Here is a 13,479-nt window from a genome sequence, read left to right on the forward strand (position 1 = left end):
CTAGGCTTTTCAAGAGCTCCTATCAATTTATGTAATTGATTTGCTGGCCAGTTAGCACATGCTGCTTCTGAGCCTGCTGTGCTGTCGTATGCCCAGCGAACCGCTTGACTACGTAACATGCTGTAGGTGTTCCAGGGTACTGCCTTCTGGGTTAGACTTGTCCAGCAGAACCCGTTTGGGTATCTATCCCTAAGTTTTTCTTCACACTTTTGCAGGTTGTGCTAGAGAAGATGGACAGTGCACAAATATGGCCAATGTTAAACTGAAACATTTAATGGCTTCCCTTTATCTATCTTAACTCTGTGAACTTGCGGTGCTGGAATAATTTGCAACCTCATTTTGTTGCCCCCAGCATCTCCCACGTTGAATAGAGGTCACCATACTTGTGACTTGTAGGGTAAGCTTAATGATGACTGTTCATTTTGAATAAAAATACCCCTTACATTCTTGAAGACAGCTGCCCTCTCTGTAATGAACTGAAAGTATTACGTTTAAATTTAGGTAAGTCATTGAAACAGGTATCATAGAACTTGTTCACTACGTGAATGCTAAAGTCTTGCAGAAGTCTCTGTAGAGGCACTGATAATTTCAAGCTGAATAGTTACTTCTTTGATACTAAGTTCTGCCAAAGAACTTCATGTCACTAATCTCTATATTAGTCACCCATTCTATTCAATTACATTGAGGAGATATGTATGCATGTATGTATATTCTATTCTAAAGGCCCATTGCCCTGAAAGTAGATAGTCTTTGTTCCATTGACATTTCCTGGTCAGTTTCTGTTCCATCTTTCTAAAAGTGTTTATTAAAATGTGTATGGTTTTGTTCCAGAGAAATAACTTATAAAGAAGACATTTCATCAGTCATGTTTCTTTTCTACTTCTAGATGTTTACTTTATCCAACTTCTTTTTTTAAGGTTAAGAGTTTAGAATGGAAGAACAAGGAAAACCAGGAAAAGGGATTTTCATTTTTATTCTCAAATTTTAAGAAATACTACTTACCTTCTATTTTCCCAAACATCTGTAAGGAAACCAGCTTGTATAACCCTATACTTGGTAAGTGTTAATACAGCTGATGAAATCATTACATTTTCTGTAATAGAGAGTATAGCAAAGCAGTTTTTTTGCTTGACTTGTGTTTCCCATAAAGAACATTCTCCAAAAGTATTTCTTATGAAAGAGCATGTTATGGTTCCTGTTCATGGTTTTCAATTCTCTGTTTGTGGAGGCACCTGATCCTTTCATTAGCGTCAACCTGATGCAGGTAAATTAAATGTTCTTGTAAAACAGTTCTTTAATGTGACCTCTGTTGATTTAAGTTGTGCTCTGAAGAGAAACTACGGCTGCTGAGATAAAAGGTATTCATGTGCTGTTCTTTGGGGGATGTTGGCTTTATCTGTACAGAATCATAATGTTTGGATCATATGGTGCTTGCTCATAGTTCAGACAGGGCAAAGTTAGTTATGGGCTTATGTCAACTATGTTTTGTCAAGAGCTTGCAGTAGGAAGAGGAAGCTAGGGTTTAACACAGTCTTTAAAGCTGATGGTGCTAGAATATATCTTTCCATATAGAGAGTGGAATTTTAGGTGTTTGATAAGCAAACCTAACTAGAGTTTTGCTCAGAGGTTTTTAGCCCATTCTAAACTAGAACGTTGTTTGCAAATCTTGATTTTGCTAGCTCAGGTTTGCACACACCCATGCACATGTTGGTTGTAAGCCGACAAGAGTTCAAGACTCTAGTTTGCAAAGCAATACCACGTACACAGGCTTTAAGCTGCCATTTCATTACTTGAATAATATGGAAACCTCACAGCTCCTCTTACCTGTTGATGCAGCATCTCACAAGGATTAGTAGTGATCTCCAGACGCAATTTCATATTCTAAATTCAAGCTGTCGGGGAAGTTTGTTGACAAGGTCTTAGTTTCTGTCGGTCCATGTACATGTGTTTGGATTGTGGCTTTCTTCAGAGATGGATGTTTCAAAACCATGTTCTCCTGGGAAAGACAAACAGTGGACTTTCTCATCTGGGGGGGAAGAAACAGTATAAATCCAGCCATGAAGAACAGTAAAACAAGAGTTGTGTGAAGATACTGAAGAGGTTCACTGATAAAATAGCTACAAGAGGGATGGTAGGCAATGCTGAGAAAGCAAACCTACTGCTGCTTGACGTCCTCAAACAAGAAATGTGGGAACAGTATATTCTCTTTCTATGAAGATCTTGATTGTGTCTTCCATAGAAGTGTTACTGTAGTCCTCTCTTTTTCTGTGAACCATAAACAAGAAAATTCCAAGGCCTTAGTAAAGAAGAGGACAATGGGGAACAAGAAGAAGAAACAGGCACAGATCTCCAAAACTACTGTCAGTGCCTTAAACAGTGCAAAGTCAGCAACAATGACAAGGATTTGGGGAAGGGGAAGAATACAGTATTGAAAGCAATAGAAACACTGGTAAGTAGAATAGTCTTTTCTCCTCTAAGAAGTTCTTCTCTGGCTTGTATCTTTCCACCTTAGTTGAAAACAATCCTGTGCCTGTTCTGAACAAAATTGACAGCATTGAGGCAGAAAAAAGGGCAAACTTGGGCACTGAGCCTGCTGCTAAAACCAGTTCTTATGCTACTGGTGTAATGTTTAATTTAGGAGAATTCATGAGGTATAAATCAAAACAGTAGTTTTAGTAAGCAAGCATTGGTACAGGGCTTTACTAGAGACAGTATATTGGATTGAGATTTTTTTCTTTCTGTTAAGGTAGATTTTCAGATAAGTGTATTGGTTACAGTAACAAGTGCTGAGCATTCCAGTTACAAGAGGCTAATACTGTGCTTCTGCCAAATTCTGGCTTGAGTATTACAGGCTTAGAAGAGCAATACAGGCTTAGAAGAGCCCATGAGATTCTTTTGTTTTGTTTTGAATGCCTTTTAACACCTGTTTAGATTCGGTAAGATAGTCTTTAGAAACTGTTTAGTAAGATCTACAGATATGGCAGTAAGATTCTAGGGGCTTTGTTTCTTCAGTCATAGTAACCTGCCTTTCTGTGCCATTTCCAAGCCATTTAGATGGGCAACTTCATTTACAGGGAAACAATAAAGTGGGTGTCCTACAGCTCTCTGCAGCTCTTCATTCCTTCTGAACCCTTTATTGCCTTAAAAAGTTAAGCGTGGTTAAAACTACAAGTGTCCACCATTATAAATGTGGTTTTGCTAGCCTTTTAATTTTCTACCCTGTATATGTCTTCTACCACCTCAGCTTCCTGGCCTTTTTGGCACCAGTTTACATCAAGTCCTCAGAGGGGCAAGGCCAGCGGGTGGGGAAAGCCCAAAACAAAATGGAAAGGAAAATCGAAAGCTGGGGGAAGGGAGTATTTCCTCTTGGGCTATTTAAGTCAATCTAATAAGCTTCTGTTTTGCTTTGGTTTTACATCAGTGTCCTCATCTGGAGCCTTGACAGCTATTTCCAAGATGGACAGAAATACAAAAATACAAGAAATGACTGAAGGAAGATACATTTGAGAAGCAGCTGCAGCACATGATACAGTTAAGAGGGAATAGAGAGAGAAAATGTTTTGAGAGGATATAATGAAACTACAAAAGGAGACAGTGTGCTGCAAGGACATGTTTACTTCATGTCTACAGGATGTCTTGTCCTTTTGAAAATATTGTTAGTATTGCAGTCTTCACGCCCTGCTGAATGCTAATCGATAGCAGAGAGAACCGATTTTTGCATCTTTAAATACTGCGCTACCAGGCATTTGCTTCCTTTTTTGCTGATTGTGCTGTTATACATGCTTCTGTTTAAGATATATTAATTTTTAATTTTCCTACTAACCTGCTGCTTTCCACAGAATGAAAACAATGTACTGGTTTTTATTTGTAGTAAATAAACTCTTTGTAAGCTTTTTAAAAAGTATTCTGTGCATTTGTTACTTACTCTAGGTGGATGGTATGCAAGAGTCATGTAGTTTTTTCCTCTAAAAATAATGCTTCCATTAAAAATAGTGGATGTGACTTTAAAGTCTGTTCTGGAAACTTTCCTCAGTTTAGCAGCACCATGAAGAGTTTATCACTACTTTTATATGTGGCTGTTGAAATGACACTGAGATATACCACCTTGGATACCCTCAGTGCTGGTGCCTGGTGTTGTGTTGTATAGTTGTAATGTTAACAAGGTAACCTTTACAGCAGTCTGGCAGGTAGGCTGTATTCACTTCAAATGCCTAAAAGTGTATGTGGCTGTCATAAGTTAATTGCCTAGATAGTAGCTGATTATTTCTTTGCTGCTGTCCAGATTTGTTCTTTCTGAATTATGATACCATAACCTCATAGAAGTTGTGCTGGATTCCTTAAAACAACTCTTGACCTTGCATTAGGAAGATATAGTCAGGAAACAACTTTATGTTCTTCAGCATGACTACTTTGTATCTTCTTTGACTCCCACCTTTAGTATCTTCGAACTACCTTCTGGCCCATAAAACCATGGAATATATCTCTTACTTATGTACCACAAGCTATAGAAGAGTTGAGTCAGTGCTGAAATACCATCTCTGTCCAATCTATCACTCTTCATAGGACCATCATTTCCCATGCCGCCTCCTTTTTGGGGCTTTTCTGTTGTTGTTTTTTTTGCGGGGCTTTTTTGTGTGTGTGGAAAACCATGATACTGAAACACCAGCAGCAGGATGTGTTCTGACAGCACGTGTCATAATCAGTCCTCAGACGAATTTTCATCTACTTTTTGTATTGGAGCTGATCTCATACTTGCCCTTCTAGAACTAGGAATAGAGTTTGCACACCACTCCAAGCGAAATGTCATTCACACTTGAAAGTTTTGTAGCTGCTTCAGGTTGATGATTGGTATTGCAGAACTGTTCTGCACCCTGTTTTGCATTGTGAAATGCAGAAATGACATTTTGCAGTGTTGAGTTGGCTGATACGTGGCTGGAGTTGAACTGTGCTGTTGATTTTTGTCCCTGCAGAAATGTGCGTTATGCACAATTTAAAAACTGTCCGTGTCAGTTCATACCCCACCCCCAACTCCATCTTTAATGTTTTTACTGCACATGCCATTTCCATCCACATTGAGTGGACTGTCACTTTTTTTTGTGAGGTAGATTCAGTAATACTGGTGACACATGTCAGCATCTTTGTCACTAGCACAGTAGAGAACCAGAAGAGCTGAACAGTTCTGAACAATTGTGTAGAACATGGGATGGAGAAAATGGAATTGTAGGTTATAGACCCCAAATAATCACAGTTCCTGCTAGCTGGCATGCCACTCGGCGTCATTCATTGCATTCCCTTCAAGCCAGTACAGAAGCTATTGCCACAAAATCATCTTTCAGCTAAATCATGGGAAGATGCAGGTACCCTTGTTCTGGTAGCAAAGTCCAGCAAAAGTAGCTAGTGCACATGTGGCATTAGATGAAGCTGTGAAACTCATGTGGCTTTGGAACAGGATTTCTCTGTTCTATTAATCTTTCACCTGTTAGAGGGCCAGAAGCGGCTGTGTTTATTGCAGCTGCTGTTAGAATACAGTTTAGAATTAAAGCTCTCCCATTGTAGCCATGATTAGAGGTTGGGATCTGTGTCAGTAAAGAACTTTGACCCTTATCACTAATTATTTTCCTTTATTGCGGATTGCTGCAGGCAAACATAGAGATCTTTCTAGGGATGCATTAGGAAATGTGGTGATCCCTTGCATCTAAACTGCACCTGCTTTTCACAGTAGGTTTGGTAGTAGGGGTAAGTGACATATAGGACTCTTAAAAGGCTGTAAAATGGTGTGAGTTACATAAATTGCTGCTTAGTAACTTAACTATAAACACTTCTTAATAATGAAGAAATTTGACAATATCTTAATTCTATATGAAAATAGTTTTTTTGTATAGGCCATATTCTAGTCTAGTTAACAGTTATTTTGATACTTAGAACTCCTTTGTAGTTTTCAATGAGAGTGTGAAGTAGTGAGTTTGCTGAAGTCTATCTTTAAATATTGAGTATAGCGTGTAGCTTAAAGCTGAAAACAATGAAAAGAAATGTGCTTACTTGTTTAGAAAAGAAATGCAAGCAAGGATGTAAGGCTATAGAAATCACTTTCAGATAAAAAATTAAAGGTTTTGCATAGCAGAAACAAGTCTGTTGGACTGACAATATTGTCTCCCTCCAGGAGAAAATTACAGCCTTTTGATGTCTTATAGTCTAGTCTTGAAATTTTCTCTATCATGTCCATTTTGGCACGTCTTGGGATGAGTTTTGCAACAGTGAATATGAAAAAACAGCACCTCTGAAAGTTCATGTACATTAGTTATGGTTTTAGGATATCTTTCTTATATAGAGCTTTCCCTCTGCACATATTTTTAAGATGTTGTGTTTCCTTACAGATATACCACAAATGAGACCAAAGCCACACTATGTAATGGTTAAGAAAGATGCTGAAACCAATGAGGCAATATATTGCACAAAGGAACCTTTTATTAAGGCTCGTGTTATTGTCATTCGATGGTTGGTGTCTTTCTGGCTTGAGCCAAAACCTCATACAGGACCTCATATTCCTGGGATGGAAGGTGAAAATGTGCCAAAGAATATTCAGGTAAAACCAAATAGAGAAAAAAGTGTTTGATTTCATGTTTTTCTCTTAATTGTTATGTCAGTAGTGTGTACTCCTCTGATAATTATAACTAATGAAGAACTTTAAAAACGGAATTTGTAAACAATTTTCTGCTTATGAATTCACTTTAGAAGGACTTGCTATGATCTTTTTTTTTCAAATTCTGCTATTTTGTTTTTAATCAAGTAGACATGAGAAGCCTTGAAATGCAGTGAATCCTATTTTGGTTTGGTTTGGGGTTTTTTTCCTGAATTCTTTGTACTGTTTAAGTTATACAGCAGTGTAATTTAAAATTGTACTGTTCAACTGTTGTACTAAAAATGAGCTATGGACTATTCTTTAATTTTTTTTCAGAGAGCAGCTGCTAGCATGGTTTCAAGGGAGGACAGCAAAAATGACAGTACTGATAAGCAGGATAAAAATGCAGAGCCAGAACAATCTCATTCTAATACAAGTACTCTAACAGAGAGAGAACCAAGTTCTTCCAGCCTCTGCAGTATTGATGAAGAGCATTTAACCGATATTGAAATTGTCCGGAAAGTCTTTTCTTCTAAAAGAAGCAATGTTAATTTTCTAACTGAGATTTTTCGACAGGTAAAGAACCCTCTTTAGAATGCAAGAATCTTGATTATTTTATTGTAAATGATGATTATGTCATAGTTTTCTTTCAGGAGCATTTGCTAAGCAGAAGATTATATAAATGTACAGGCTTTTTTCTGTCATCTTGCCTTTAAGGTTTAAGAATTGAAAAGTTAACACGCTCTGAAATATTTTCTGTGTAGAATATCCCTGGCTCCTGATTTTTCTAACTTTATTTCTTTAATAACCAGTTTGACAACATTTAACTTAGACTTTACTTCCCCATAGGCAGGAATGTTTGATCTTTTCATACATCAACCCTGTACCTATTAGAGCTCACAACCAAGCATATTAAAATAAGCCTCCTATGGGAGTCTGCAGCTGTTAAAGAGCTGTTTTAGGAGCAAATGTCCTTACCTTGACAGTGTTCATCAGAAGAGTGGGACAGATGGCTATAGAAGGTAACAGCTTCTGCTTCCGACTTTACTGCAACCAGAAATGTTAGCTGAGCATACTCAAAATAGTATTTCTGAACTGGAAACTATTAAACAAATTAAAACTGAGAATAAATGCCAGAATATGGAGTCTTTATTTATAAGGTGAAAATACATAATTTTGAGTTCAATGTGGGAGAACAGAACAAGATAGACCTTCTTTATGCCCCATGCTATAGATCAAAAGATGAAGAGATTTTTCTGAATAATAGTAAAGAAAAAATATACTAACTTTCAATTGAAATGCATGACACTAATTGCTTTAAACAGAAGAAAACAAAACATTTTAAAACTCCAGTATATCTAGATGAAATGGATATTTTCAAATGAAGCAAATAAATGTCAGAAGCTTATCCACATACAATGTGTTGACGAGCTTGGGTACGTTGCTGAAGGAGATAATGGAGTTACCTGAATTCAACTGCCACTCAGGAGTTTACAGAGTCTGAGACATTGAATGTAGAGTCTAAATTATTGATGGTCTATTTAGAAACTTCCCCCCCCCCGCCCCGCCCAAGGGACAGCAAAGGTAATTGTCTTTGTTCTTTTCACAAGGCACTCTGTGATTTATGTAGATTATTTGGCTTTCATGTGTGGTTATGAGATCTCATTTAGGTCCTTGTTTAGCCAGAAGTTTTCAGTGTAAGTTCATTTCTAATATGCCAGATGTTTGTAATATTTCTAAAACATTAGGGCTAAGTTATTCCAGTCAGGAGGAAATTTAAGTTGTACTGAATGGTGGGAAGATTATAGAAAAAAAAGTTTTATGCACTTTAGGCTCCAAGGTACAAAAAATGTATATGGTCTTGCAGAGGACTGTTGGACTTGATGAGTGATTGTGTGTGACTGATAAACTTGTCAGCTGAATTCTGTAATACATAGAAAAATTCTTTTGGTGTGATGCTGGTATGAAATGTCTATGTCCAGAGAGAGAAGGTACTGCTTGTGTCAAGTGGGCCCTCCTTAAAGACATGGGCAATGCGTTTTCAACATTCATACCATGGGGTCCATAAAGTTATGTTTTAGTGTAGTTTATTTGTTCTTTTTTTTAATACAGTTAGGGCATCATGGTCTTTGGTAAATGTATTTATAGTTAGTTAAAATCTGACTAATGTTAAAAGTTTCTGATCTGTGACTAGTTGTTACCAGGACAGCAGATACAGAAAACCCCCGGAAGAGGGCAGTGATCAGCCATCGTACTGACACAAATGCACGCTTTTTTGAAACAATAATTCTGAAGGCTTTTCAGGTAGTCATTTGTTTTAAGGATACTGTTTTGTAAAAACTCATTTAGCTAAAAATAAGATACGTGGCTACCAGTAATGTGTGTCACTTGAATTTTTCTTAGTCATTTATAACTGATTTAACTCTACTCTTCCAAATCCTCTGAATGGAAGATGTTGTAATAGAAACTTCTTCTCATTTGTTTTGTGTATTTTTGATGAGTGTTTGGGTCTTAATTTCAGCAGATTAGGTGTTGAGTAGATATGCACGTATGGATTCTCATATCTTTCTTTTTGGCAGTGAAGTTTTCCAAGTACTTCCTTGACAAGTTCTCTTGTTAAAACACTTTTTTCATGTTTTGAGTTTACAGATGAAGAAAATGAGCAAACATTTAGGTTTAGGAGTAATTTATTTGTTAGGATCCTACAGTGGCTGTATTTCCTCCCCCCCCACCTTATCCCTTAGAACCTGTACATTATAGAGTCCAACTTGATTTCAAGTATTGTAACTGTTTTTTTGTTTGTTTCTTTTTCTACTCACAGGCATTTCTGTTGCCGATATGTGAAGCAGCTGCCATGAGGAAAGTGGTAAAGGTGTATCAGGAATGGATTCAGCAAGAAGACAAGCCTTTATTTATGAAGGAACCTGAAGAAATAATGCAGTGCACAACTGTAGATTGTGATCAAAATGTTGCTGACCACAATTCATCAGACAAAGCAAAAGAAAGAGAAGAGGTAAAATATTGTTTGTTAATTGTGCATCTTTTTGATATGCTAGTAGACAGAGAACTGGCCTCCTCGACAGATTATATGTGGTTTAATTTGATGTCAGAGCATCTGTTCAGGAAAATCAATGGTAATTAAAGAGTGCATTAATGGGCTACCAATTTGATCCATTATCTGTAGATTTTTAATGTGGTTGGTTCAATTTAAAATTTCATACAGTTCTATGAACTATTCTCAAGATGTGGATTATACAGCATGCTAACCTTCAGCTGTGTAAAAATTATATACAAATAAAAGGATGAGGAAAACAGTAGTTATTTCATCCAGATACTTTAAAATAATCGCTACAAACTTCTTAAAATGTAGTTTTGTCTTTAAGATGCATCTTAAACATCTGTCTACCATTGTTTAATATCTATTATATCCTTTTTCCTTTAATATAAAACCAAAATACCTGTCTACAAATCTATGGGATTTTAAGAAAAAATATTTTTCAGGAAAAAGGGATGAACTCCAGTCATGTTAGAAATTCAAACTGGGCAAGAAATGGCTGTTACGAAGACACTTTGCATAAAATGTCCGAAATTGATACTGAAGAGCAAAATGTACGAGCTGGAGTACAGTCAGTATTGCAGGTATGAAATAGACTTGATATCTAATTTTCATCCTAATAATAATGCTCTTGTTACCGGCACATAAAGAGTGGAATATAATGTAATACTCCTGCAAGGGAATCCCATGGTCCTTCAAAGCATCTCTGAATTTTTTAAATTATTTTAGATTTTAAAAATTTGATGATAAATGATAAATAGTGTTAGAATAATGGCAGTGGTTCACTATATCTTCAGTGACCTTAAGTAGGACGATGTATATACAAGTGTTGGATAACACAGTAAAAAAAGCTTTTAATTTTGCATTAGGGCATGTATTCTGCTCTTCATCATATAACAGAAAAAATAATTCTCATTTGAGTGCCATGTCTTCAAATTATTCTAATTAAGTGTTTAATGAGAATGCTTAGAAGCTTTTTTTTCTTTAAGCTATTAGTCACCACAAACAAAACATCATTACCTGTGGTTTTCCTAATCTCAATAATAAGGTGTACTGGGATATTTTCTCATCTTTATCTGAATTACAGACTAGATAAGTACATAAGCGTTTCAAAATTTTGATCAGACACAACAACACTGTACTTCAGTGATATCCTTGAGGAATGGAGAGTTGCAGAAATTCCCTAACAGAAGTTTTCTGTTTCTGGGAAATTTGGCAGGGTAGAATTTGTGTTAATTTCAAATATTCAGCAAAATGCTTCACTGAAGTTGAGGATATAGAAAATCAAGTGTGTATAATTTGAGGGTCTTTGAAAAGCTCTTACGGTCGTATAAAACGTGTGTATTTTATGTATAATATGTGCATGAACATACATATATGTGTGTATGTGACTCTAGCCTCCATAATACTCTTTTATCCGTAAGAAAACTGATTCTGAACAAAATAAAACAGATGTGCATTTGCCATTCCACTGTGTGTGCTTTTACCATGGGTGACCACGCTAATTGGAACTCATTATTTTTACCACAGCTTGAATGATTTCCTGAATAGGGTTTCCTGTTGTGGTGTACACTGTTATATATAGAAATAAACTTTGTAACGGAAATCAGTTTTAAATTCACATATGTTACAATAATTTCAGCTTCATAATCTTTGCATACAATGACTAGAATATGAACCGTTTCTGAGAAATGAAATGGTGAAGTACTTTTTCTATTTGCAATGTATACCAAGTTTTAAACATCTGAGAATGTCTGGGAGATTGTTCACGTTGAAGTTTTTTTAGACGAAGGTTCATTTGACGCATTTAATTTTTGCATAGACTTATTTCTAGGCACTTAGAGTAGGGTAGGCTCGTTAGTTGAGGCTAGTGAATGTAAAGCTACATACTAATAGTTTTTAATTACTAAAATCCAAGTTCTCAGTAGAGGGAAATTACAACTGTAGAACCAATGATTTCCTGTACATGTGGATTAAGGAAGAGAGGTAAAAAATAATTGGAAATCTAGGGCTCACTGTGATTCAAATACTTCTTAAACTTACGTAAAAATGTAACAACACTTTAGTAGTAGCTCCTGTAACTCCTACAGTGTCCTTGCCTACTTTGTTTTCATCATTTTTGTTCTGAAAGCCCTAATTCACTGTCCACTGAAGTCAGCCACTTTGGAGAAGTGTTTCCTACTTTTGGTAAGCCTCGCTGATCACAGTGGGATGAACGCTTTAGTGTCCCAGAACATAATACAGGCCTCGTCATGCTGAAGCACACAGTGTGTACCAGGACTATTTCAGGTAGTTTAGCATATATTATACTAGTCAGTTCCTGGTTTACAGGTGGAACTTTTGTCCAGTGGACTACTTTACTGGGTCATTTTTGTCCATCATATTAAAATAATTGTATAGAGTAGTTTATTGTACCATCTGTCTATGAGAGCAAAAATACAGAAATATGTTTTGTAGAAAAAAAAGGGAAAAAATCAGTCTTATTGTTGTTTTATTATCATGTCAAGCTAACTTATATTTAAATATATACTTCTGACTGCATATGCAGCCTTTTCTGTTAATCGTAGATTTTTCTGTTCCTGGTTACTATTAACTGAGCTGCTGAAAATGTCAAAGTGCTTCAAGCTCATAACATCCAATCTTTTCTACTTACAGGTTTTTATAATAAATTCTTCAAATATATTCTTTCTTGAACCTGCAAATGAAATTAAGGCTCTGCTGGATGAACACACTGATATGTGTAAACGCATTCTTAATATCTACCGTCACATGGTAGTCCAAGTGACTATGGACAAGAAGACATGGTAAAATGCTAATGCTTTTATCTTAGATTATTAGTTCACAAGATAAATGTGAAAACTTACTTGGTAGTAAACCCAGTAGAGTGGTATTGACTATGTGAATCAGTTGTTCTAAATCAGCAAATACATGAACTTTAACATCACAGGCAACTTACCACAGGGGAAGAGGTTGTCTGCTCTGTTAAAGCCAGTAGTAAGCACCTAGTTAGTTTGAGGTAGTTCAGCCCTCAGTGAAAAAAGAAGCAAGCTAGGTTATACAGACTACCGTTAAGGAGCTACTGATGACTTTTTTCCAGGGCATTTTGCTTATGTGTCAAAGTGCTAAAATATGAAAACAGCCATGAAGCTTCACAGCCTTATTTAAAAATAAACAAAAAATCCTCAGATAAGCATGGATAACTATTATACAGATGTGGGTTGCTCTTCATCTGTAGTTGTGTACAGGAGTCCATATACTGTTTAACTGTTCTGTTCCTTTCCAGTGCTTAAGGTGCCTAGCAGGTACAGGGGACCCCACTTTCAAATTAATTTCTATTATTTTCCCCTATCCTTTAAAGAGCTGTCTCTAATGATTCAGTATATTGCCACCATTCTCCATTGCAAGGAAGCAGTAGCAAGGGGATTTCAAATGGCTGATGTACTCCATTTTAACTTCACTTGTATTCAATCTGTCACTAATATTTCCTGAACTCTGGGTAAGTAGAGCTGGCATTACATGTCATGTGAAGCTTGTCTCCTCTTGTGAGGAAATAGAGTCAGTTCAAGGCTAGCCACTGGGAAATTTGGTAGTAATAACAGCAAACAGATACCACTAGATCAGTATTTTCTTCCCAGTTTCACATCCCTGTAAAGAAGTGACTCTAGACCATGATGGCAAAGATTGCACAACACAAAATAATTGATGAAGTATGTTAATGATAATGTAACATTGCCAAAACCTGTCATTCATAACAAAAAAAACCCCAAAACCAAAAAGTAAAGGCTCACATTGGATATATAATTAA

At 36.4% G+C, this 13,479-nt stretch overlaps 1 protein-coding gene across 11 annotated transcripts in view; it reads left to right on the plus strand.

Moving 5' to 3' along the window:
* RALGAPA1 (Ral GTPase activating protein catalytic subunit alpha 1) overlaps positions 1-13,479 on the plus strand; it is a 135,187-nt gene that overhangs the window by 20,043 nt on the left and 101,665 nt on the right. For all 11 annotated transcript variants that reach the window (XR_012650737.1, XR_012650738.1, XM_075030264.1 and 8 more), the window contains exons 8-13: positions 918-1,056; positions 6,375-6,583; positions 6,956-7,195; positions 9,441-9,632; positions 10,121-10,258; positions 12,330-12,478. Coding sequence is in view for 9 of the 11 variants with exons in the window: in XM_075030264.1 (XP_074886365.1) it covers positions 918-1,056; positions 6,375-6,583; positions 6,956-7,195; positions 9,441-9,632; positions 10,121-10,258; positions 12,330-12,478 (1,067 nt within the window). In the remaining 2 variants the exon portion in view is untranslated. The remainder of the gene's footprint in view (positions 1-917; positions 1,057-6,374; positions 6,584-6,955; positions 7,196-9,440; positions 9,633-10,120; positions 10,259-12,329; positions 12,479-13,479) is intronic.

This window comes from Buteo buteo, chromosome 6 (genome assembly GCF_964188355.1).
Source record: "Buteo buteo chromosome 6, bButBut1.hap1.1, whole genome shotgun sequence".
In the NCBI taxonomy this organism is placed as follows: domain Eukaryota; kingdom Metazoa; phylum Chordata; class Aves; order Accipitriformes; family Accipitridae; genus Buteo; species Buteo buteo.